This window comes from Lepeophtheirus salmonis, chromosome 10 (genome assembly GCF_016086655.4).
Source record: "Lepeophtheirus salmonis chromosome 10, UVic_Lsal_1.4, whole genome shotgun sequence".
Lineage (NCBI taxonomy): Eukaryota > Metazoa > Arthropoda > Copepoda > Siphonostomatoida > Caligidae > Lepeophtheirus > Lepeophtheirus salmonis.
The window spans coordinates 22520389-22547802 of NC_052140.2; the positions used below are offsets into that span (position 1 = coordinate 22520389).

Sequence of the window (27414 nt, forward strand, 5' to 3'; positions counted from 1 at the left end):
GTCAGTCAAAAATTAGATATGTGCCGCCTGTTGGATGTTTCTTTAAAAAGCCCTCAAGGAATTACGAGTTATACTTTACACTTTCTGCTCCCTAACAAACTCGTCAGTCAAAAAATCATATATTTTTAAAAGAAACATTCAAAACCTTTCATTTAAATCCTATAATTTATGGGTGAACAGATTAAATTGAAAATTCGCTTAACGTATATGATCATAAGTGTAATTCATTAGTTTATATAATCGACATATCAATCTTTTACTGTGTTCGGGTGATAACCAATATATTTTGAGTGTCAATGATGCTTATTCATTAATAATGATTGTAGAAAAATGATCATTTTTAAACGGCTACTGTCGATCGTAGTAATCTTTCAAGGCTATATGTAGTATAGAAAATTCTTTTATTATCCTCTACTCTTGGAGTAATTCTAGAAATGTACCCAATATTTAATCGCCCAATTATATTTCTATAAATAGGAACACCATTTTTGTATATACTCATAGTTTGAGCTAAAAATAACAATCTATTTCTTTTCTCCCAAGTTTCTTTTTTTCTAAAAGGCTCTTTGGCAGGAAGACATCTTTTTAAGGAGGGGGAAGAGATATTGAGTATTGTTCGTTTTTATCAGAGTAAAACATAGGAAATATATACAACAAGCTAGGAATACAGTGTATAAAAAACGACATGGATCCTTCATAAATATGTTCCCTCAACACAAAAGGAAGCTGGAATTATTTTTCTCTAAAGTGAGCCGGTAGTTGATGTTACATTTGTATTTGAAATCAAATCATCTTGCATTTCTATTAAATAATTATTTTCATAAATCATTCGGAGGCGGTAAAAATTGCACTTAAAGATTCGCAAAACTCTTTATCCGTTTTAGAAGACAAAATAAATAGATTCAAGATATTTAAAAGTCCATATCGGTATTGTGCACAGGGTTGAGCTGTAAGACGTGGACTTGAGACGTTGCTTTAGAAGCACTTCAATAATAATAATAAATAACCTTCAGCATCGATCACAGCCTTTAGACGTCGCCGGAAGGAATTGATGACAAACTCCTAAGACAAGTTGTTCCAGGCAGTCACTTTGGACAGTTCACTCAAAGGTCAATTCGCAACATTGATAATTGCAAGTTTCAATTCCATTTCACTTGAGCAAGGGTAAACATTTAGACTAGTTCTCTTGCGCCAGGCTTACAGGGTTCTTAATACACTTTTATGAATAATAAAAAACAGACGGAAGGACTTGGGACCTGGACTACATATAGTGTAGTTCGGGTCCCAAGTCCCGAAAAAAAGCCGAAAATCAACATGTTAACCCTGACAATTTGAAGAATATTTTAAAGAAGAGAAATAATATTGCTTATGACATTCTATTTGATCAGCTACAATCAGTTGTGACATGAAAGGAAGGAGAAAAGAATATAAGCCCCTCCAGCCCACCCCTTGCGGACGCCCCTGAATAGGTATATTTCCCACCCTGTATAATTCCTACTCGTAATTAGGATTCAAATATGACGCTACTATATTGAAACTGTTGTCAAATTTATAGCGTGGTTGTATTTTTAGAAAGATTCTTTAAATGGATTAACAACTATTGTAGCTTTCGAGAATGGCGTTGATCAAATCCCGATAGACAACCAATTATATTGTAAATGTTAATGTTAAAATAATCCATTTTTCTACCTGGATACATTAGGAAACTTTATTGTTAGACTATCTATTTAGTACAAAAAGGGGGCTCAAGAATTACTATGTCACTCTTCACGTCTCTGCAAACGAACCCATCAAAGAAAATGATTTTCTATATATATATATATATTTATCAATGAAAGAACAAAAAAACAAAAAAACTGATAGCTGAGATCAGCTTAGATAAGTACTCTGCCAAAAGTATATCCTTATAGATCTTCATTGTTAGTAGTATTTAGTATGTAGACAGTATCTGGGAATCAGCTATGAAAGAATAGAATAGGTATGTTACAAAATGCAGATTTAGGGTGCGAAAAAAAATAGCAGAATGCGTGCACGTAAGTCTAGAAGTGTTTTGGAGATTCCCATAAAAATTCCTGATTTTCATTACTTCAATAGGAGAAATCAATTTGACGTCATTTATATTTAATATAGATAGATTCATAATCTTTCATCCAATTTAACTTTTTTTTTTCAATACGTTGCTTTGTTTAATCGCATTATTTGCGATTAAATTAGTCATCTCATGATAGACTTCAAAATTACAAATAAAGTGTAATTGATTAAATAAAAGTTATAATGGACGTTAAAAAAATAACTGATTTAGAATTTTGTAAAGTTTTTAATTAATTTGTCGATGCGAAGTACATAAATTTTAGCCCGACATGAGTACTTTCAATCTTTATTACTACGCAAAATGAAAGTACTTTGGGTAATTGTTATTATTATTTTTTTTTTTCAATTGCAGGTATTTAAAAGTAAGATTTTTTGGACAATACTGTAGTCTGTAATTACTGAAAATTTTATTCAATTCTCTAGATGTTAAAGAAAGTTTTTTTTTTTTTTTTTGAGATATTATATAAGATCACAGATTTTGGTGTAGGTTATAACATAAAAAGTAGAAAAATAACGTATAACAATTCGATTATAAATTGGTTATAACTTCCTTAATATTGATGCAAGAGACATGATTTTGGTATCAAAATATCTTTTTTACCCTTATCTATTAGATAAAACATTGTAATGAAATCTTACAATAAAATTACTCACAATCATATTACTACAATTACCACAACAATTTTGTCTCAGAATGATATTTTACAACTAGATTTTACACCGCAACCAAGGTTAATAGAAATACAAGGTTAGACGATCATGTAATCGGGCTTTCTAGAATTTTCAATATGATGTATTGTACCAACTGCTAGGCAAGATAGGCAAATTTTGACAAAACACGCAACCCCTCATAGTTTATGACGTAATTATTTCTAGAATTTTCAATTTGATATATAGTACCGACTACTGGGGAAGAAAAACAGATTTTGACAAAACACGCAACCACTCATAGTCTATAACGTCACTATTAAAAAGCGTGGTGGAAGTCAAACATCAGTCATGCACGTATTATGGTATAACCTTGTGTTTCTAATAATCTTCCACGTAACTATATTATCACATACATTTTGTCTGCAACCTTTCAACCAAAAAGAAAAGAAAAAAGATACCAATAATTAACGTGGTTACGCTAAAAATTTGATGAATGCTTGGGGGAAGGGAATATGTAAACTCAAACTCTACTCCGTATCAGGCAATGATATAGGCAGGAATTAGGACTATGCAAGGTTATCGGTCTAGCTGTTCCGGTTCTTGAACCGCTATAATCGGAACCGATAAAGCTGAACCGAGACCCGAACCGATGACTCAACTTGTCCATCAAAAATAAACAAAAATGGCCCAAACTAATCAGCTAATTAGGCAAATATGTCAAACATACCAACTGCTATTTGTCTCTCAAGTACTACGAAACTATTATTTTCATATTCTTTCTTAACGATTTTTAAAATGAATTCAGAATTACACATATTATATATACATAATATTAAATTCAGGCCAAGACATTTTTTACTAATATTAATACTTTTACTTGTAAAAGATGTCTTTAGGTTGCCACCAAGGTTAATAGAAATAAAAGCTTATAGCATAACGCCTTTACGACTGATGTTTGACTTCCACCACCGCTTTTAATATTGACGTTATAGACTATAAGTGGTTGCGTGTTTTGTTAAAATCTGTTTTTCTTATCCAGCAGTCGGTGGGATACATTAAATTGAACATTCTAGCAATAGTGACGTCATAGACTATGAGTGGTTGTGTGTTTTGTCAAAATTTGCTTATCTTGCCCAGCGTTCGGTACGGTACATCAGATTGAAAATTCTAGCAAGCCCGAATTACATGATGGACTAACCTTGTATTTTTATTAACCTTGGGTTCCCACAACAAAAAGTAGACATATTTGTAGTAAATTTTGACACATCTGAGTCGAACCAGCTCGAAGCAATTGAAGAAAAAGCAAACAATCTTGTTACTCACTTCTCCATTGAAAGGTCTATTAGTAAGGTCGGGCCCTTATCAGTATTGAGGTTCTTGAACCGCTAGAACCGGAACCAACAAAGTCGAACCGAAACCGCAATATATTAGTTATTGGTCTCGTTTCTTGTGCTTATTTTTGATTTGTTGTAATTAAAGGTATATTTATACCCTTTCAATATTCCCTCTACATAATTTCGTTTCCTTTATTGTACCACGCAACCTTTTCTCCAAAAAAGAAACAGAAAAAAGGCCCGAAATCATCTGGTAGTTGGCCAAATAAGTGATCCATACCAACTGGTATTTTTCTATTAAGTATTACTGTCATATTGTTTCTTCACAACTTTTAAAAGGAATTCTGAATTACACACATATATATATTCATAATATTAAAATCAATCAAGTATTTTATTCGATATTATTTCCAGGGCCCTGAATTTTTTAGGGATATCCCCTTTTTTAAGTGCATGTTACAAAACCGAGCCTGTATAAACAAAGAACCGAGACCGGTACGAATAGAACCGCTGAACCTGAACTGGGCACAACCTTGTCCATTAGTTTAGAAGCAATATTAATATTATAACATCCTTGCAAAAATATATATATTCGAGGTTAAGAGCTGATATTATAAATATTCCGTAGAAATTTAATTGCATTTTATATTTAGTTTGGTACCCTATTGAATTTTTATAGATCCTTTTTATATGACCATAATACCATCCCTTTGAGTTGCCCTCCCAGCAAGTATCCTAATCTTAAGCATTGATGAGATTGGGATAGTTTCTATTACATAAAGTAATGAAAGTTGTATGAGAATTAATATATGTTATGGAGTGCTATTTAAGAATGCAGTGATATAATATTATAATTAAAGCCTGTAAATATTAAAAAAATGAAAATAATTTGTTTTTTAATATGTTAGAAAAATGCGAAATTAGAGATGTTAAAACTCTAATTTTACCTTTCACGCAAAATTCATTATTTTTTATTCGATAATCTTCAATATCTAATTGACTTTAATTTTCCTCAAAGATATTTTAAAAGTCTCCTTTAATTAATTTGACCATACAAAAATTAAATTACTTTATCTCTTGAACGCCATATGTATCATATTTGGTCCATGAAAATACTTGCCTCTTTTGAGCAGTTGGATATTTTGTTTGCCTCAAAATCTGCATTAATGCAATTGCAAATAGATATAACCAATGAGTCATTAAACAGGAAAATTGTGTACTTCGAATCGTCCAGTGCTAAAAGCACGTGTTATTCAAAAAACTACGAATCTATTTTGGAGGTAACGAAAGGTACTCTAAAATATTTTCAATTTCTAACCAAAAGCTCAAAAACCTCAATTTAAACAAATCCAAAATCATCGATTTTGACCGATTTAAAAATATCATTTTTGTTCTTAAAAATCAATTAAGATCCCATCTGATAAAATTAGAACATTCTGATCATCCATTAGTCGGGTCATCTATTAGTCTGGCGGACGTTATAGAGTAATAGAAACAAAATCCAGATGAAAATGTTATTTGACATAAAATTAAGTGATATATATTTTTTTTAATAAAAAATAGCAACTATAGATTATCATGAAAAAGACAATGATTACATAGTCCAATATATGTAAGAAGAATTGCACAAGAGCACTTAGGATGAGGATTCACTTCGCAGCTTAATTGCCTCGATAGCCTTAAGTAGATTAATGGGAAGGTGATCCATGGTCATTCTCGTACTTATTTCAATGTGAGAAAAATATGTATGTTCCACTTGTCTGACAAAATAATCGTTCTCAGTCTTTGTAAAATGCAATATCCGCCCAGGAAGACGAAGCGAAATATCCAGGACTATGGAGTGTTTTCTATTATATTTATTAATTAACATTTTATTGGGTAGTGAAGTCCCACTGTCAGAGCTCACAAGGAGAGTATCTTCAAGGGATATATCACGGCGAAATAGACATGAAAAAATCCTTAGTCCTAATATTTTGTACTTAGGAACTCTACTATAGCGAAGTACATGTCTCATTTGAGTCACCAAAAGAGCAAAGTTGGTTGGAGAGAGTCTTGGAAAGACGTCATCTCCATTGACTACATTAATAACGAATCTCTCAGACTCTAGTCTTGCACGTTCATTAAGACATACTGGACAAGCAAATGCGTAGCAGATTGTGGATTTGTACAATATTCTTAACAAGAAAGTAAGAATCACGGCTACTCCTGCTCCGAGACTATGACCAGTCACAACTATGCCATATCCAGGATTCAAAGCCAGAGCTTTATTCAGGATGTCTTTGTCCTGTAATTCTTTGTAAATATTCCTGAAATAGAGAGAGGATAGTACTTTTGAAGTAGGCTCTCAATAATAATGATCTCACTCACCTTGCAGCTTCCATCATTCCAGTGTGCGTATAATATTGTTCATAGCCATCAATTGCAGTTGTATCGATGAGAAGATCCGTGATGGCATCATTCATTGTCATGGATCCACGAATGGAAATGACTATTTTCTCTTTCTCTTTGTCGATAATTACCATAAAGGGAGTAAATGAAATTCTGTTGTGGAGATTCACGAAGAAAAATGAATCATAATCTAAGGAAGGCAGCTCATTAATAAGAGTAAATATGTCAAAATGGGAACAGCAAGGCCCTTCCGACTCCACCCGATCACTTTCTCTATTACAGCAGCAACAAATCCCCTTTCCCAATATCTTCAAAAAACTTCTTGTCTTTTTGAGTAAGAGTAAATGAAGAAACCCGTAGATGGAGGATGAGTAATTCATATAGTGTGCAATCTCTGAGAAGTTGAAACCCTTCGGAATACTCATATCTACGTTTGAACCCTCAGCCACGGGGTATCTCTTTTTGTACAAGTCTAGCAAAAATAGCGCTGCTGCCGTATCCGTGGGGACAAAATCCGGATCATGAAAAAAGAAACTGATTACGTCCCCAATTATTCTAAAAGTACGAGCTGTACTGAATTGATTGTACAGATATTTACTCAAAGTATGAAACTGATTGATTTTTTTGAAGAAGATAAAGCTCAATAATAATTTAGAGCACACTCCCACCCAGGAGAATACAATGACCACCAGGGTTACTGTCACAAGTGTGTTCTCCATTTCCTAGGGGAAAAAATATAAGTATGGATTATAATTATATACGTTTTCCGAATTTAATTATGAATATGTAAATAAATAAAAAATACCGTAACAGGAATGGAGTCAACATTGTTCCATGCTCTAGATACTTTATGCGTCCCTAGAATAAGCCAAATGACTTCTCCAACAACAAATACAATGTTTGTGTACAGCAACGGGATGACTAAAACACGAACGTATCTCCGTTCGTCCCATATGTGTCCTTGCATACTATTCAATCCTAGGAACATGAGATTGAAACTCACTAGAAGGCAAATGACCCCATATCCAATGAGGTAATCATCCATCTCATAATACTGAATGTATATATCACTAAGTAATAAATAATAGTAATTGAATAAGAGTGTAACTAAAACCAACCCATGAAAGCATGAGTGACCCACTTGTATTCAGAGACATATAGGGAGATAATGATAAAAAGTCCAATTATCCGAGAGATGAACTCTATCCATGACGGAAAAACAAAATCATCCGTCGCAACTCTCCACCTACATCCGAAAAAGAGAATCCCGCCAATATTGGGATTCCCATGTTCCACGTCCTCATATTCTTCATGCTCCTCTCCATTAACCCTGTCCATACTTCCGTACATTGGAAATCTATCAGTTGAAATCAAAGGGATGGAGTCCACAATTAAGGGCATTATAGGAAGAATTCATTTGAACCTGCAAATCATTCAAAGGGTATTAAATATAGTGTCATGAACTCCTTTGTCGTTAGTTTATATATGAGCAACTTACGATGATGGTTTGAATGTTAATAATTGTTATACATTTGTTATTGTTAGTAGCTGTAGAGAAATAATGAGGCCCGGCCAAAGAGAAACTATTTGGTTTTAAAAATACCTCTAACAAGAGTGACGTCACGTCGTGTCTGAAGTAATCAATACATCTTTGTCCCATACGCCCTTTTGGTCTACGCATACGATTGCAGACCTACGCGCACGGCCGCTCTTATCCTCATGGTTGGGTAAAACCTACTTTTCTTCAGATAATAATATGAGTATGTAATATACCTAAAAGATTAATGAAGAATTAATATTACGATACCGAATGTGTATTTCTTTATACCCGTACAAAATTGAACTCTTATGTACATTAATATCTCAGGATATTATGTTATTGTAGCTTTAAACAAACATTAAAGGAATAGAATTGAGGTCACGGATGGAGGATTAATTATGATAAGCTCTCATTCAGGAGAAAAGTGTTTATCATTTATTGTGTCTGTCTCCTTCATTTTTTGTGTGTTTGTTGTTACTTAATTAATGACGTTAGTTGTTAGATATTCAACTTCATAATATATCTTAGTTAAAAATGTAGAAACCTAGCTCTAAATTCTCGGAGTTTTAACTTTGAAAATATTCACGAAACCTCATCATGTAATTTGTATATTTTTTAAATACATGCTAGGTATATTTAAATTGGTTATATGACTGATATATAGCAAATCTGGCTTAAAAGTCTTATGATCTGAGTATTTTCTACACTTTTGAACCAAATACGCATAAACAACTATATATATATTTTAATCATCTGTAAAAATGAAAGCATATTTTGGTATCTTTGTATTTATTCACATAATCACGTAATTACCTTTATTGTCTTCATGTATTTTATTTATATTACCCTGATTAGATGGGTGTGATGATTATCCTGGTTTTAGATTTTTCTTGTTTTTATAAATGTACTTACTATTATCCTTTTTTTTATACTTACGTACGTAATCATTCTATCTTCTAGTACAGAATTGTCTTTGTCTCGAGAATAAATCTTACTTCTTCTTAATCCTTCACGGCTCTATATTTATTCCCAAATTGTCGACAAGCTATAATATATTCCAACTTAAAGCATAACAATTGTATCTTGCATCATCTCTTCCAAAAAGATGTCTAGAAATTAGGACTAAAATCAGTTGGTAGTCCGCCAATTCTTGGACTCTTCTTCCAAACTATGAAGTATTATTAGAATTCGTTCACAGTATCTATATAAGAACCTATCAAAATTCAACCAATCAACGTTCAGGGCACTGATAGGAAGAGAACCATAGATAATGATGTAAATCCGGTGTGTTTTTTAACTGGTCCGGTTTTTTTTTGGAATTGGTAATATGAAGAATGAATTTGCTTTTTCTAAAGAGTTGTCATTAATATTGAATTCCTGAGTAGTGAACATCCTCCCCAAAATAGATTCAACTATGTTCAAAACCTGATTGAACATTCGTGTTCCCTCATAAAAGACGGAGCGTAATCCCGAGGATTTCTTGCGGAGTTATAATTGCAAGTCCACAAAATTACTGTCATGTAAAGAACTTTATTTAAGTTAATCATTCGTTACTTAAATCAAAGAGTAATGAACATATTTATATTCTCTTAAAAAACCCTGATCCAAAACGATATGAGCTCTTCGTGAGCCAGTGCTTAGTCCAGGGGCATTCGCAGGATTATATATATTGTTATTACTTTTTTTTTTTTGGGGGTTGGCTTGGTTTTTGGAATTTTTTCAAAATAAGTTCAAATCTTTTACTTCTATTTTGCCGTAATTTTTTTTTTCCTTGAAATATTTTTTAGTACAAAACACAAATGGGCTACGGCTCCTCCGACCAATCCCCTCCCCCCTGCAGTCCCTGTAGTCACTAAAGATACAGATTACGAGGACTGAACTCCTTCGACATTACCATCTAAATGAGCCAGTCTAAACTAAGCTAGAAAGACTTAGGCAAGAAAACGAATAAATGGAAACCTCTCGGCAAATAAATGTTATAAAACATGGGATAGATTCCCATATAAAGAGTATCAGTTACAAGAATTTTTTGTTTTGTTTTGTTTTTTCAATATCTTAGAATGTTCAAATAAAGTAGGAATTGCATTATGTACCAAACGCCTTAACACCAACGTCCTTTTAGAGACTTCCTCAGAAACATTATTCTCAAAATGAGCCTAAGCAAACAGAAAGTAGAATATAAAAACCTGTTGACATCCTTGAAACCAACCCATTAATTTAATTTTTACATCTCTCACATAGTAAAAATATTTTATTATATTACGTTAAGGAAAAAATTCTAAGCGTTTTTCGGTATATACGATTAATACATTGCATCAAGAAACTATTGAAATATGCTATAAATTAATGGAAATCGTCAAGGTGGACCGGGATGTGAACACTTATTACATTGTCCAAGAACTGAAGATTTAGCAGGAACCCGTTTGGAACCATCTAAATCGAATAATCCTAACTATGTTAATTTTAAAATAAAGCGAAAATATGCTCAAAACTTTTTACTTGACCTATTATTACTTGACCTGAGCCTTTGGTTAGATTCAAATTAGCACGTTTGTTGGCATTACTCTACAACTTCCTTCTATTTATTTTTTTTGGAAAGGATAACATTTTCATGGACGAGTAGTCTAGAGATTTGTTATCCGTAGATGATCTATTTTCTATGATACACATTTTATATTATGAAAAATATATTGCAATTATTACAAATAACTAAATTAAGCCCACAAAATAGTAAATAAAACTCCTCCAAGACCTTTCTAATGGACATTATGGCAGCTGACAATTTTAAGCTAATAGCGACGAGAAGGAAAAATTATGTTTTTCTTCTGCTGAGTTTCCACTCTTTCCTTTGAGTTCTTTAATTCCCCCTTTAACCTCCAACAATTTTATCAAATTAAAGGTATAATTTGCATCTCATTGGTCATTACATCACATCATTATTGCATGTGTATATTATTTATAAAGAGATATATATAAATCGTCCCACGTTAAACATGTCGAATTTTGTGACTTATAATTCTACCTCCTGAGCGGTCGCAAAGTATCGGTTTTAAGAAAAATTATTAGGCCTTCCAATCCATTAATGATCATGTCTTTGGTTCATCTCCTGGTATATACCCTCATTATCCATTAGGCCCCTAAAATCATATTATTAAGTAAGACGAAACGGCTATTTACTACATAATATTTGAATTTTTTGATCTTTTTGTTGTTTGTAGTCATCAGCTGTCTCTCCCTTTAATTTTTTTCTCAAGTAAGCACTCTATATTTTCTATCTCTATGAGTCAACTACTTCTTCCCATCATCACTCCATGTATTTTATAATACGTCACACGTCGTTACCTTTACTGTATCACGCAACCTTTCATACGAAAAATAACAGGAAAATGATCATAATCAGCTGCCAATTCTTACCAACTATGGAATTATTTTTCAATAAGTTTTGAGAATTGTCCAAGGCCTAAAAGAAGATAATTCAAACTCAACCAATCAACGTTCAGAACAATCATTAGGAGATAAATCGTCAGTTGACCACAAGTGCCTCTAGGTAGCCCCAGACAAAATACACAATATATTTTAGTGTAAACGGGGTAAAGCCGAGGGCTAAAGAAGTACCAATAAATTAGCAGACGACAACATCGATATAAATTTTTATCTGAGTGAGGAAACGACTTATGGCAAAAAGGCCTAAAATCAATTAGTAGTGGTTAACCCAAGCTTCTTCCCAAATAAAGTATAATTTTCAATTATGATTGTTAGAAATTGTCTACTGAACCTTAAAAACAACTCATTCAAATTCAACCCATTATACGGTCAGAACACTGATAAAGCCCCTACCTTTACTGTATATCGCAACGTCTCATCCAAAAAGAACCAGAATAAAGGCTCAAAATGAGTTTGTAACTAGCCAATTTCAAATGTTGGGAATTACTCAAAAAAGCTTAACAAGAGCTTATTCAAATCCCACGAATCAAGGTTCAAAACACTGATTAGGGGTAAAGAAGCAGAAATATCCAGAGCTGAATACAAAATACAGTGTACAAATTTGGGTTAGCGAAGTAACGTACATAAGACATAGAAAAAAGGCCCATTCTTCCCAAACCATGAAATTATTATTTAATAATTATTGGGCATGACTCATAATAGCTTAACAAGAGCTCATTCTAACTCAACCAATCAACGTTCAGAACACAGATTAGGGATAGTGAAATAACACCGTGTCACAGCTTAACACAAATTAGTGATGAAAATACATGGTATAATGAGCATGTTTAATAAAAAAAAAAAGACAGCGAAAATCAACATGGTAACCCTGACAATTTGAAAAATGTTTTGGATGAGATCAGCTGCAATTAGCTGTGACGACAGAGGAGAAGGAAATGAAAAAGGACATTTACAAGTATTACTCTGAGTCCAACAAAGCATTTATAATTATAACTTAATATCCGTCTTTTATGAGCAAACGCGAATGTTCAATCAGGTTTTGAGTATAATTGAATCTATTTAGGAAAGGAATTTGACTACTCTGTAATTAAATAATAATGACAATTCCTAAGGAAAAGAAAATTCATTCTTTAGTTAACAATTCCAAAAAAAAAAAAAACAATCAGCCTAAAAAATACCCGTGATTTACATCACTATTCAGAACACTGATAAGGAGGGAAAATAAGTAGACTAATCGATAGCTAACTAACGAGAAAATAAAATGTAAATTTGTACGTTAGTGATGAGTAAAGAAGGGATATGTGTAAAGAAAAAACTAAGTATAGCTATTAGAAAAGGAGAATCGGTTGATGCGTGAGTTTTTTCTTCTTTTTGTTCAATATTTAATAAGTCGTGGGTGCGTTAACATACCAATTTGAAGAATGCTTTAGAGGAGATCATCTATAATTGTCATGACAAAGGAGGAGAGGGAGAAGGAAATAAACCAGGATGTTGAAGAATTCTGGCCTATCTTTGGTGTAAATTATTTTCTCCTATCCAAAATCATAAAACAGGGACCTAATATTAACAAGCATCTTAATTCAGCTGTATCATATGTCTTGATCCCGTCTTCTCCTTGTGCTCTTACAAAGCAAAAAAATTATCTAGCCGCGTCACAGCCTAGGGCAAGCTAATTCAAATTCAACCAATCAACATTCAGTACGGGTCAAGGAAAGTTCGCCTACGGAAAATTTGTCTTGGGGAAAGGACTCATGGATGGACGAACAAGCACAACATCAGATTAGGCAAGAGCAGTGATTTCCTCTTCGCTATTAGCCACGATGGATCAGTGGAAGAGGCAGTTGGTTGTGGTGATGCAAATCACTGAGAAGATTCGGGGAGGCACTCATAGGTCTGGTCGTAGGAGAGCAGGAGGAAATGAGAGATGTAAGTGAGGAAAACTGTAGAAACTCAGTACATTTGGAGCAACCTAGAATTATAATAGAGAGATGAGAACGAGGTTCTTCGTCTCTTTATGAACCTTCTTATTATTCGAAGAGCACGAAGCAGGCTTCATGACGTAGTCACTCAGGAATCCTCGGAGTTATATATTTAGAACTCGGAATTCATCGTACCTACAATGGATCTCAAGCCAAGTATTGAGAACCATTACGAGTAATTTATAGACTCCTTTAACAAATTTTGGGCTTATTTTTATAATATGATACAATGACATTTGAATATCTTCTAACTTCATTTGTAATATAGTTAGACTTTAGGTTTGTGAGCCAATGCTCCATCGCAAAAAAAATCTTCATTTTGACCTTTTTTTGTAAAAACTGCTCAATTGCCTTTTTCTTTTTGTGCGAAAATTGCTCTTTTTGCACTTTTTTGTGCGAAAATGGCTCATTTTTCTAAACTGGTATGAAATAAATATTGAAAGTATGGGATCTACCTTTATTATAAATCAGCTTTTGATGCTTAATATATGATATCTTTCGAGAAAAATCCACCTTCCCAAACCCTCCTTGATTAGGCTCTCTTTCTGGAGATCCAATATGTAGGTATATGTAGGTATATGGTGAAATCAGGGTTATGACAAAATAATTGGAGCCAGATTCTGGCAATTGCCAATTACAGGATGGATACATTTGGTGCAAAATTGAGCGTTGAATAATCCCCATTGAATCTTGCAGCAAAGGATAAATACTTTGGCACCAAATTGATCTTCCATTTATAGACAAAAGGTTGGACGTAATATCAGGGGTTGTGATGATGAAATACCTCCGTCTACACCTGAAGATCTCACCAACTTCAAATTTCCTTCAATTACTAACGTGGACGGTTTTTAGTATGTTTAAAACTACCTTTACTGATCCAATCCAAAAATTTACAAAAGAAAATCTTTCTAAAATCTTGATTAGTCCGTATAATATAGTAAAATTTATGAATAAATTATTATAAATATTAAAAAAATACTAATTACTTTAAATTATTCTTATAAAACTATATTTTTCTTTAAATACAAATTATTCTTTTTGATGTTTTAGCACTCTTTATTTGATCATTTTAGCTAAAAATCGCTCAAAAATCCGAAGGTAAGTATTAATACTTTTATCGATATTTATCAGAGAATATTAATAATACAACTTTATATATTCATTCATTCCAATTCAGAATGGAAATCCGGCTCCCATTTCATTAATTTGTTTAACGAATAATAATGTTCCTTCGTTTGTCAATGTTTAATTCCATTAATTAATTTATTTATTTTAATAAATGTATATATATATTTAATGACTACATAAAGGGCTCTAAAATTTGTTTTTATTTCTATTACATGAATTGTATTTTAAATTCTCCTGATTCGATACTTACGATACTTTTTACCAATAATTCCCATAAATCTTGATGATATTCAAAAAAACTATTTTCTAAATATTTGATTATAATGTCATATGATATAGTAATATGCCTTCATAAATAATCAATAAGTACATGTAATTAAAGACACATTTAAATTAGATTTGATCCAAATTATCAGTAGTAGTATTTTGTTTTTATTTACTAATGAATTATTTACATAGGTATATATACGAAGATCGTTTGAAAAGTGCATGAAAAGACCGAGAAATGGATCTACTGATGCGTATGGAGGTTATGTTTAGTTAGTAGCATCTCTTGGAAGAACACACACCAACTTTCAGCCGGATCAGTCTATTTTTTTCTGTTTGGCATTCGTTTGAATGGAGGAAGTGGAGTGATTTTCAAAAAATGGACGATAAAGTATTTTGTGTGTTGATTAAACGCGTCAGGAGATTAAAAAAGAAACTTAGTAAACATTACGGGGGCTCTGCACCTTTGATTAGAATAGTTTATTAGTGGTTTCAAAATTTTGGGAGTAGCCATATGGGCTCAAGTGACGCTGAACGTTCTGGACGCCCTGTTGAGGTTACTACTCCAGAAATAATTGATAAAATCCATGATATGGTGATGGATGAGAGAAGAATGAAGGTGCATGAGATTGATAGTGTTGGGAACTTCTCGAGTTGGAAACCTATTTCCATTAATTTTGGGCCACAACTGCTGAGGTGTGAGCTGATGCATTGTCGTGATGGAAAAGTACTTTTTTGTTGGCCAATCGTGGACGTTTTTCTTGGAGCTTGGTTTTCAAACGGTCCAATAACGATGAATAATATGCACATATAATCGTTTATCCCTTTTCAGATAGTCGATGAGTATGATTCCCTGCGAATCCAAAAGACAATCGCTATAATCTGTCCAGCCGATTCCTCCATTCAAACGCACACCAAACAGACAGAAATAGACCAATCTTGCTGAAAGTTGGTGTGTATTCTACCAAGGGAGATGCTACTAACTAAACATAACAGCGATACGCATGAGTAGTGGATCTCTTGGACTTATCAAACGGCCCTCAATTTCCAAACAAGACAAGAATATCTAAACGCACTCCTTTAAGTTATGTTTATATATTTTTTATCCTGAATAATTTAGAGTAATTTTGATGAGGTTAATGCAATCATTGAATATTCATGGATGGTCCATATTTTGATGTAAATAATTAATTAGTAAATAAAATACTGTGACAAAAAAAAACATTCCAAGTTGTTTTTTTTTCTTTGAGTTCACCTCAATATTAATAATAATATATTATTATTTGCTTGTCAAGGTCCTGATATAGAATGTACACAAAGTAAAACTCTACTCTCATTAACAAAAAAAAATCGTTTTTTAACTACCGGGTGCGGCGAAAAAATCTTTACACTTTCCATATAGAACTTGATATATCCTGATGTATTTCAGTAACCAGTTGTAATAGGGTATGTCAATAATATGATGTATTGGCTACCCTAATTATCGAAGTAACCCCTTGGCAGAAATGATGGCTTCCAGACGGCCACAAAAGGCCTTGTACCCATTGTGGATGTAGTCCTCAGACATGGCATTCCAGTGCTGGTTGATGGTGTCCTTCAGGTTATTGATATTTGGGTGACAGACGGTGCAGGCTTTGGACTCAACATGCACCCAAAAAGTGAAGTCCAATGGGTTGTCATCTGGTGAGTAGGGAGGCCATATTTTCCTTGACCAGGAAGGCAAGTTGTCCTCCAACCACTTCTATGCATTTTTGGACGAGTGTACAGGACCACCATCCTGATAGAACACCACGTTCCTTTCCAGGTTGTCCGTCTGGACCCATGGTAACAACTTTTCCTCCGATGGTTTCTTGTCAGCGTCCAAAAGTGCGCGGACCAAAATTCGTTGGTCACGTTCAGATGGCATTTTCTAGGCTTCTAAGACACTTAGGAAGATTTAGTTTTTTGTTTTTTTTTGTTTCATTAAGTTTTTGCTTATTTTTAGTATTTGACCGGAACAATTTTACTGCATTCACAAAAACCTAGATTTATGTAGCAAAAAAGAAGTGTAAAGATTTTTGCCGCACCCAGTAATTAGAGAAAGTAAAAAATAAAAAATTCCGGACAGGCAACATTTCAACACTCCCTGTTGAAATGAAGGTACAAATAGCACTTTAGAATTATTATTATAATCCTTTTTTATTACAAATAAAAGACACAAAAGAGTCGATGTAGAAAGTGATATTATTTGTTTACTAGCTTTAGAGAGTCTCTATATAGATAGAGGTCAATATATAAATACAATGGAATGCAGTGAACGCATATAGATATACGAAGTGTGTTCAAAAAATAATGTGACTTTTATAATTTCGTAGGCAACGTACATTGAATATGCTCGATTTTTTTATGTTAGTTCACTCAACACGAACAAATATTTATTGTTTCAGCAACATAATATGTATGGTTTGTTTGTAAGAGGCATAGCGGTTAGAAGTATTTTGCGTTTTGGGGATTTTTTGCTATCGAAAAACATGGATCAAAGAATTTGCATCAAATTTTGTGTAAAAAATGAAATTAAGTGCCTTAAAACAATCGAAATGTTGAAAGTGCAATACGGTAAAACTTTTTTTTAGTAAAAAAAAAAAATGTTTATAAGGGGTACACACTCTTCCAAGATGGCCGAGAAGATGTGAATGACGAGCCTCGCTCTGGAAGCCCAAGCACTTCAACAACAGATAAAAACGTTGAAGAAGTCAAGAAAATTGCTTTTTGAAAACTGTCGAATAACTATCGCAAAAGTTGCTGAGGATATTGACATATGGGTTGGCTCGTGCCATAAAATTTTTCGACCGTTTTGTGAATGAGACGAGTGACACCGAAATTTTTTCCGAAACTGCTTAATTTTGACGAAAAGAATCCTCGCATGAGCATCACTCATGAGCTGTTGATAAACGTCAATAATTATCCTGATTTTGCTCAAAAGGATCAAAACTGGTGACGAATCATGGTTATATGTATGTATATGATGGCGAAACTAAAGCCAAATCGTCCCAATGGAAGCCCCTAGGTGAGCCAAGACAAAAAACACACAAAAAAACACGCCAAGTTCAATCAAATGTCCAAGTTTTGCTCACGGTTTTTTTTTTTTCAACAACCGTAGCGTAGTCTATCAGGAGTTCTTACCATATAGTCTTACGGTCAATAAAGTCTTGAAGTGTTGCGCCGTTTGCAAGAAGAAGTACGAAGAAAACAGCTGAAATTGTGGAAAAACAATTCATGGCTTTTGCATCACGATAATACCCCATCTCACTCATTTTGGCTTGAGAAGATTTGTTGGCCAAAACCACAATCATGCCTACCATATTCAAGGGATTTGGCCCCTTGTGACTTTTTCTGGTTCCAAATATTGAAGAGACCTATTAAAGGACGGAGATTTGCAACGATTGAGGAGATAAAAACTGCATCGTTGGAAGAGCTAAGTCTATAACGAAACGTGCATATGATAAGTGCACCGAGTATTGGAAAAAACCACAAGTGTATTGTATCTGTGGGGAATTACTTTGAAGAGGACAACATGAATATTAATGAATAAGTTAATATTTTTTCCTAAAAATACATAGTCACCTTACTTTTTGAACACAACTCGTATGTATACAATAGACTGCAGCAAATGACTAGATATTTAAATTTGATAAGGAATTTGGAGAATTTTTCGACAAATTAACGATGATATTTATTATTCCATGTCTTATAACTTGTCTATTAACAGTTGCATTTTCTTTTGTTGTGAACTTTGATAAGGATTGAGTTCTTTACATATTAATTAATTATGTAGGTACTATGGTTGGGCTGGATGACTTTTAGCACGGAGGTTGTGTATTTTGAACCCGCAAAAAGTTTTAAAAGCTTTAAAACTCAAGGGAGAAACGCAACTGTTAGCTTGAGTAGATTCCTTGTCTGCCTTATACGAGAGTCGTTTGAAAAGTCCGTGCAAAGTCGAAGGGATGGCACTACTGCCACGTATCGAGTTAATGTTTAGTTAGTAGCATCTCTTGGAAGAACACACACCAACTTTCAACCAGATCCGTCTATTTCTTTCAGTTTGACATTTGTTTGAATCTAGAAGCATTTCGTAGAGCAAATGGGAGACTTAAAGTACTGCTGAATTAAGACCCTTGTTAAAATTTCCTGCCTATAATATGATTTAATAATTGCAATTGCGGAATTGCAAATAAAATATTATTTTCACGAGGCCGATGCAGATTCCAGAAAAAACACCGGGTTCTCCGATTCAAATTAATCGTCTCTGGACTAATGCTATTTTAAATGTAGAAGGTTCTTCTCATTATAGAAGTAATTAATTTTCTCCCTCAAAAATAATAATACATACAGCTAATATTAACATAGGGTCTTAATTCAGGAATACTATATGTCTCGCTCTCACCGTCTCCTCAAGATCTTACACAAATCTCATATCTACTTATAACTCTCCAGCAGTTCCTCAGAGTTACTCACTGTCATTTATGAGAAAATATTTGATAGTGGTTACACTTTATAGTAAGACTTTATCTCCTCAAGAATGAAAGATTAACAGGGGCGTCCGCAGGATTATATATATTTTTTTTTTTGGTGAGAAGAAGAAGTTTTTGAAAATCTTTTGAAAAAAAAATACAAAATGGAAATTTTTTGGAAAAAAATTTCAAAAATTTAATTTCAAATATAAAATTTTTTTAATTTACATTTCAAAAATTCACAGCCATTCAAAAAAAAATATTTTTGTAGAAAATAAATTATATATGTATATTAAATCGATAGAAAATTCTCGAAAATTAAATTTTTTGGAAAAAAATTTCAAAAATCCACAGTTGTTCATAAAAAATGAATTTGTTTGTAGAAATATTTCAAAAATCCACAGTTATTAACAAAAAATTATATTTTTTGTTAATAATATTTCAAATATAAAATTTTTGAAAAAAAAATTCAAATTTAAATTTTTTGAACTTTTTTTTTAATATTTTGTATTATAGTAAAAAGCCAAAATTCCTTAATTGAGGGGAGGGGCTACAGCCCCCTTGTCCACCCCCTGCAGGCGTCCCTGAATAATGATATCCGCTTTGGTAAATAAAAAATCATGCTCAGGTGTCCACTTCAAAAAGTGACTCCCACTTTGTAGGACATATTTTATACATCTCTATACCCCTGTGTACCAAAAAGGACGGACAAAAATTTACATTCACTCCCTCGCATTTAATTTCCATTTCCTGCATTCTTTTATTTATAAAGTATTTTTATTTCACTAAAAGAATTTGATTAATGCGAATTTAATCATTATTCAAGTATCTAAACCCCTTTCTTTAACCCATAAAATGACAAATATATGTAGGTATTACATATATAGTATGAAATTGATGTCTATCTGTCAAGCATACTTGACTTTCTAATCCAGAAATTCGTAGAATTTATATGTCAAGTACTATCTGTAACTTCTATAAGAAGCTTGTACAAGTTCCAATTTCTAGATACATCTATGTAATTGCAAAATTCGTAATTTAAGTGACCACTGTGGGCATTTGAAGCCGTAAAGTGTCACAGATTACTTAAGACATGTGTTGATATCTTTCTAAAGGAAAAAAAGAGTACAAGTAGAAGAGGTGGGAGGGAGATTGCGATCTGACTTAGATTCAAGTCCATATTTTGAACATCTCCAACTCAAAGCGACCATATAATCAAAAACTCTATACATTACTTGGACTAGAAAAACGAAGACTTGCAACTCGAACGTTATATCAATTTCTTAACTATATATAAAGCATTGGTTCCCAACCTGTAGGTCTCAATTCCAATCCCACGGGGTGATTCATTTATTTTGAGAAGAATGTGAATATTATACAGGGTGAGGACTCAGAAATTAGAATCTTCTTTGAGACCGTCTAGCCTCAGTTCTAAAAGTCTGACAATCTTGTACTTGGCGTCATTCGAAAGTCCTGACAAAAGGCTACAATTTGATGGTTGTTTTGTGTTTGTACAATCAAAAACTTTTGAGTTATAATCAAAATGGCAGAAGGTATGCGATATTCTCTTCGTACAAGTTGACAAGTGGACGCTGTTCTAAACAGAATAAATGATTGCTTCTTGGCTGAATCAAGAGCTCAGTTCGAGGGAACCTTCAGGACCAAAAATCCAACTTAGGTCATGCTCCTCGGCGTCATGCCGTCCGACGACAGCAAGATGTCTCCCTACTTCTTCCAGGCCAACGAGAAAGTCAATCCGGACGTCTCTACAAGATCCTCAAGTAGTATGTCTTGCCATGGTTGAAGAGCATGTTCCCTTGGACAACTATGTGTTTACCTAAGACGGCTCCCCGGCACAAACGTCCAAGAAGTTGCAGCATTTCTGCAGGGAGAAAAGGGATGTCTTATGGAAGGCAGACTTCTGGCCTTCGTCTTCACTTCGCCGTTTGGTACGTCCTAGAGGGAAATACAAACAAGACTTCTCATATGAATGTAGATATCCTGATGGTCGTGATCACGGAGGATTGCAACAACTAGTCCTCAGATTTCATCAAGGCCAGCTGTGCTTTTGTTTGTCCCCGTATTGAAGCCATCATTCATAATGAAGGCGTACATATAGAATAAAAAGTGTAGAAAATTGTTGAATTACCAACTTTTGCTTCCAAAGTTTGCCATAAAAATGAGACAAAATAAAATTATGGAGAAGTGAAAACGACTTTTAAAATTTTCTAATTTTTGAGTCCTCGCCTTGTATATATCACGGTGAAAAATATATTTTAACCATGGATGTCAATGCCATTCTGTGGACCTTTCTTTATATTTAATTGAGTTATTTAGGATTGATACAAAAAAAAATTGAAATTGAAAATTCATACGAAAGAACAAACAATTGGGCACTATCGTCACCAATCAGCATTAATGTAAATAAATATCCTTATTGTCTCCTGAGTTACCAACTATTACTATTTACAATACAATTATAAATTAAACATGCATGTATCTAATTACCACTGGTTGTTTTTTTTTTGTATGGAATGCCTCCATACACTCTCGGTAAACGGGTAAGTTACACATTTTGTAAATGTAGTCGAACGACGTCCACAATTCGGGCATATTCCGTGCTTCGACTCTCAGTCCACTGGCCAATGAGGTTTGTTATTGAACCATACATAATTAATAAAAGATTTGCAGATTATTTTAACAATTAAATTATGCAGTTTTACGTAACAAAAAACAACAATACGCCTTCTGAACATCTACAGAACTTTTATAAAACTACTCAGCAGATTAAAACTTCGGGTGATGCATTATATCGTTCTTATAGAACTTAATTGCATGTGGCAACTATAGTTACCAAACGTCAGAAATGGGTTAAGAGAGTTCATCCATAGCACAAAATGTAAGAGCTGCAGATCGTGGTCTAGAGGGACTGTAGTCCCCCCCATAAAGGATTTCCTGCTACTTACTATAAAATTTAATTTAATTTTTCATTTTTTTTTTCTAAAAAAATTAATTTAATTTTTAAATTTTTTTTTCTAAAAAATGTAATTTAATTTTTAATTTTTTTTTTCTAAAAAATTTAATTTAATTTCTTTTTTTTTTTCTAAAAAATTTTATTTAATTTTTCATTTTTTTTTCTAAAAAATTTAATTTATATGAATAATTAGGAATTTTTTCCTGATATAAAATTTCCACAAAATTTAATTGATTGTAAACAGCTGTGAAATTTGGGATTTTTTTTCCTCAAGATATAATATTTCAATTTTTTTTTTTTTTTTATAAACAGCTGTAGATTTTTGAAATTTTTTTTTAATTCTGATAAAAGGCTGTGAAGCTTGGAATTTTTTTTTTCAAAAAATTGTAATTGTCCTTGAAATAATTTTGAATTTTAGAAATTTTTCTCAAAAAAATTTTATAATTGAAATTTTTCTACAAAAAAATTTCAAATCAAAATTGTAATATTTGAAATTATTTTAGTGAATAACTGTGAATTTTTGAAAAAAAAATACAAAAACCAAGCCACCTCCCAAATATATATGTATACATTAGTAGGCAAACTTATACAATCGGCAAGGGATTAAATAATGATTCCCTTCACTGTACATATATTTTCTATATAAATTATGACGTTTCGCCATCAACATATGAGTAATCATTTTTTTTAGAATAATGACTTAATATAGAAAATGAATCGCACGAATATTAATAGATAGTAGCAATATACAACCCTGCTCCTTTCTCCTGCGTCCAAGTATCTAACCCTGACTGAAGATCATAATCAGTACGGATAAACATATTCTCGATGTGATGAAACATTTGAAAAAATAATAATGAGATTATAATATGACGTCACTTTGTATGATTAGAGACGGATTTAAAGGTTAAATTCCATGTTACATAATAATATAATCTGAGACTCAGTAAATGTTCAATGTACACGTAAAATGTATTTTCATGAAGTACTTTTGAAAAGCTTTCGCTGTTTATCCAACTATAATTTACAACACTTAAAGCAATATATTATTCATGTAGATAGTAGAAAATACTATTTAAATGTTGTGTACACCTATATATTAGGGTGGGGAAAAAGTAATGCCGTATTTCCCGCCCATTTTTTTAAAATAAGTATATTTTGTTCATTATTGGTAAATGACTCTAGTCAAAGGGTGGACGCTCAAGGAGGTTTAGTAGTTCTCAATTCTGATTGGCTTAAAAATAGAAACTGCTACATGTTCCTCCAGCTAGGCATGCAGCCAGCGTGTGGGGAGGGGGGGGGAGGGAGTCTCCCCTAGTGAAAAGAGAGAACAAGGACGACTACAATAGGATCATATTCTTCCCTATGTTTTAGATTGAATTGTTTATTTGTCCCTTGACCGCTCTTTCACTAGAGCCCTTAAATTATTGGTAGTGTTATGTGAGTCCTTATTTATTCGGTCCAGTCCATTATAAGGACCGATCCTATCATTCCATGGGACTGGTCCTTAAGACTTTCGGTCCTTTGGACTGTGAGTACTGGAACTGATTAAAAATGGAGAATAAAGTAGATTAAAGTCATCAAGGGCCGAACTCAATAAGTTTTAGGACAGAACTGTACTGGACCGAGACAGAACTGGACCAGACATAAGTCTCCAGTCCTAAATAAGGACTGTCACCAAACTAATTATAAGTCACATTAGATCATACGATAAGGCTTTGTAACAAAGGTTTTTCGGGCAGAAATTCGTCATGTTTCCATTTTTACTAGCTGAAAGGGGAAAACGCGTCTAAAGTATCCAAGAAAATGTGCAATATATACAGGGCCTATGATCTTTCAGTTTGTTTTGCACAACGGCGTTCCAACGATTTTTCCTGCTCAATTATCCTCTCTAATTCGAACAATTCCACCGTTTGAAGCTGGCGATCGAGAAGAAGCGGACATCGTTGGTGAAGAGGAGACAACGATACATCATCAAGACAATGCCAGGCTACCAGAAGCTACGGGAAGTCGGATAGGAAATTCTTATGCAACCATCCCACAGTCTGGACTTGGCACAAGATGACTACTACCTGTTCTTCTCTTTGACCAACGCGCTTGGGGGTACCAATTTGGCCTCAATTGAAGACTCAGAAAATTGGTTGTCCCATTTTTTTTACCAATAGGGACAAGGGCTTATGAAGATGGATATTCGTTGGTAACAAGTTATGGAACAGAACGGGGCATACTCGGCTTAAATTGGATGATTGTAACACTTTTCATAAAGTATTGAAATAAAGTGAAAAATACGAAATTACTTTTTCCCCAGCCTATTCTTATATTCATTGAATTTAAATTATATGCATGGAAAAGGTACATAGGACACAGTTTAAAGTCATATATAAAATAACTTCCAAGACAACTCTACTTCATTTTATTTAAATATATATATATTCAAGTAAACAAAAACATTATTTTTGTGACACAAAATGTTCATTCTTGGAAATGCAAGGCATTTTGTTTGTGAGTTACGCCTAAGTATATATCTACTTAGGCATAACAGGCAGGGATATCTACACAATTCGAAAGCAAGTTGCTTCTCCTTCAACGCTGAACTTATATATAACTGTACTATTTAGTGTTTTTTTCCTATCGTGAAATAGTATTGTAAAAACGATACTTGTGAGAAAATAATTAGGACAACAATTAATTATTAGTAATTCCAAGAAAATACGATACATCCTTATTTAGTCTCGTTCAGAAAGTGGTTCTGATACGAACTTCACTATGTACTCTTCTCAGAGTATCAATTCCTACGTTCCCTACACGTACCGGACTCGCTCATTTCCCAACGGTTATGGATTGAGTAGTAGTTCACACAACTCTTCCTCGCCGAGCTCACGATTTTATAGGAGTGAGTCTGCTGGGAGAAGACTCCCAGCCCTTCCAACTGATCCCTTCAGAAGATCCATAAGTGTTGCTCCTTCCGCCACGATTACACCTCCCACATATTATAATAGTTATCGGAAGGCGTTGAGTCCAGTGAGGACTATGATTCGTGAGAGTTTTAGTGGAGATTCATCCGATAGAAAAAGGAATACCTCTCTCCGATCAAGAGCTCCATCCTTACCGCGTGAAAGAACAAGGGATGAACTAATTGATTCCATCATTCACACTCGTACAAGGTATCTATAGAAATAATCTTACATAGGGTAGCATTGTTCAAAGAATCCATATAATTTCTAATAATAAATAAACTTGACTATTTAATATTGGTAGGGCCTAAGTATTACAATTTTATACAGTCATTTCGTTGTTGTAGAGAGAATCGTGTGATGCCCGGATATTTGGACGTGACGGACTGGGAAGAAAGGAGATCAATCAATGTGGATTGTGATACAGTGTACCCTGGCATCATCCTTGCCAATGGGGACACTCTAAAAAATATTGATTACATAAAGAGTATTGGTGTGACTCACGTCCTCAACACTGCTGAGCGTCATGTTGTCGTGAATCCCAACAAGTATTCACTGCATGGTATAACCTACTACGGTTTTCATGTAGATGATCATCCCAGTGCCAATATATCCCGCCATTTTGGGCGTACTACTGATTACATACATGAAGCCCTCACGGCTGGAGGAACCGTTTTGGTGAATTGTGTCATGGGATGGTCACGCTCTGCAACCATTGTTGTGGCATATCTCATGTCCAAGAAAGGTTTATCCTCATCAACAGCCCTTGAATTGCTACGTCAATATCGACCCATAAGACCTAATCCTGGTTTTCTTCAACAACTTGCAGATCATGAGAATCTCATGAACAAGAAACCATATTGGTAATAATATAATAATGAAGTGAGTCTGAGATAATATGATGACGACTCCCTTCTCAACTCCTTCGTGTTTCTACACTTTCTCCATCATGATCATTTGCTACCCTCTTAATTTATTTTAATCAAACTTTGTTATCTCTCTCGTCTAGCTAATAATGGCAAAGGTTATCTTTGATACTTCATGATATCTATGACGATATTTGTTATAGCCAGGTATCTGCTGTACCCAGGATGAAAATATATCGATAAAAAATGATTCCTTTCACTTTGTAAACAAAGTTGCCAAGATTTTCCTAAGAAAATATTGAATTTCTATAATAACAGATCAATATATATTAATTATTATTATTGGCAATGCAACTTCCAAGTCATTCAATTAATTAAATCCCTCTTTCTGACTTTTCTAATTAGTTTATTTATTCTTTTTCTCAAATCCATTTGATATTCCATCATCTTGAATAATAACAACTAATCAACCGTCCAAATTCTAAAACAAATGATCAAAATTATCATACCCTTTGTATCAATCTAACTGAAAATTCATTTAATTACATCGTTTTGTAAAAACGTCTCCGTATAAATCATTATATATTATATTATATTTCTGTTTTAATTTTGACTCTTCTATAATTATATATTATATCGCGACAATATTTTTAATACGAATGTACTTTACAGTATCTTATAATTTAACTCGATCTAATCTCCTTTAGAATCGCAAAATTCCTATTCTTTGTACATTACCTTATTTTGTAATTAACAACCAAAAAAAATAAAACTGAACTAAACCGTCGAAAGCTTTATTAATTTTCCGGGAAAATAAGTCAGGGTTGTCCGCATGAATTTATAAATGAAAGAGCCTAAATTTGAAAGAATAACCGTTATATAGAGAAGACAATTTTGGTCTAGTCCACTTGAGTCCTAAAATTGATTACCTTTCGTCCTTGATGACGTTATTCAACTTTATTTATGATTTTTTAAATCAGTTCTAGTACTAACAATCCCAAGGACTTCTCTTAAGACTGGAACAAATAAATAAGCGCTGATATACCAACATTTAGAGGCTCAATCCCCCTTGTTGAAATTGAAGATTGAATCAAGTGGTGTAATTTAAATAAAACATATTTTTTTGAACGAACATAAGTTTCTCTTTTTATGACTTACTCTGTGCGTCCGGGTGACTTTTTTGTATAAATTTATGAAATGTCCGGTTTTATAAGGGATTCAACTGATTTTACGGATGTAAAAAGAAAGACGGTTTAATAAACAATACGGGATTTTCTGTAATAGTAAAATTCTAAATCCCCCAGATTT

The 27414-nt window shown here is 33.3% G+C and overlaps 2 protein-coding genes and 1 long non-coding RNA gene across 6 annotated transcripts; 2 read left to right on the forward strand and 1 right to left on the reverse strand.

Moving 5' to 3' along the window:
* Positions 1 to 5590: 5590 nt before the first annotated feature.
* LOC121125271 (diacylglycerol lipase-beta) lies at positions 5591 to 8470 on the reverse strand. 4 transcript variants are annotated; one of them, XM_040720426.2, is made up of 6 exons: positions 8299 to 8470; positions 7963 to 8237; positions 7606 to 7887; positions 7270 to 7534; positions 6444 to 7186; positions 5591 to 6382 (listed from the first exon to the last, which is right to left on the reverse strand). In XM_040720426.2, exons 3-6 carry the CDS (start codon positions 7863 to 7865, stop codon positions 5713 to 5715), a joined length of 1938 nt encoding a protein of 645 aa, XP_040576360.1. In that variant the 5' UTR covers positions 7866 to 7887; positions 7963 to 8237; positions 8299 to 8470; the 3' UTR covers positions 5591 to 5712. The 4 variants fall into 4 exon arrangements, with proteins under 4 accessions (XP_040576360.1, XP_040576359.1, XP_040576361.1 ...); XM_040720425.2 differs by having other exon boundaries at positions 8068 to 8237; positions 8299 to 8466; XM_040720427.2 differs by having other exon boundaries at positions 8068 to 8237; positions 8293 to 8466.
* A 6761-nt stretch (positions 8471 to 15231) lies between these two features.
* On the forward strand, positions 15232 to 16046 carry LOC139906511 (uncharacterized). Its single transcript, XR_011782081.1, has 2 exons — positions 15232 to 15604; positions 15655 to 16046. It is a non-coding gene; the product is annotated as an uncharacterized lncRNA (long non-coding RNA).
* Positions 16047 to 24821: 8775 nt separating this feature from the next.
* LOC121125252 (dual specificity phosphatase 29) lies at positions 24822 to 26897 on the forward strand. The gene is made up of 2 exons (XM_040720409.2): positions 24822 to 25450; positions 25588 to 26897. Exons 1-2 carry the CDS (start codon positions 25053 to 25055, stop codon positions 26105 to 26107), a joined length of 918 nt encoding a protein of 305 aa, XP_040576343.1. The 5' UTR covers positions 24822 to 25052; the 3' UTR covers positions 26108 to 26897.
* The last annotated feature ends 517 nt before the right edge of the window (positions 26898 to 27414 follow it).

What these genes read in the sequence shown, in the direction of transcription:
- LOC121125252 (XM_040720409.2), top strand. Translation starts at nt 25,053, where the DNA reads ATGTACTCTTCTCAGAGTATCAATTCCTACGTTCCCTACACGTACCGG. An exon ending in ATCATTCACACTCGTACAAG is followed by an intron (nt 25,451 to 25,587) that starts GTATCTATAGAA and finishes TCGTTGTTGTAG; the next exon opens with AGAGAATCGTGTGATGCCCG.
- LOC121125271 (XM_040720426.2), bottom strand. Translation starts at nt 7,865, where the DNA reads ATGCCCTTAATTGTGGACTCCATCCCTTTGATTTCAACTGATAGATTT. An exon ending in TTGACTCCATTCCTGTTACG is followed by an intron (nt 7,187 to 7,269) that starts GTATTTTTTATT and finishes TTTTTCCCCTAG; the next exon opens with GAAATGGAGAACACACTTGT. An exon ending in GGAATGATGGAAGCTGCAAG is followed by an intron (nt 6,383 to 6,443) that starts GTGAGTGAGATC and finishes TCTCTATTTCAG; the next exon opens with GAATATTTACAAAGAATTAC.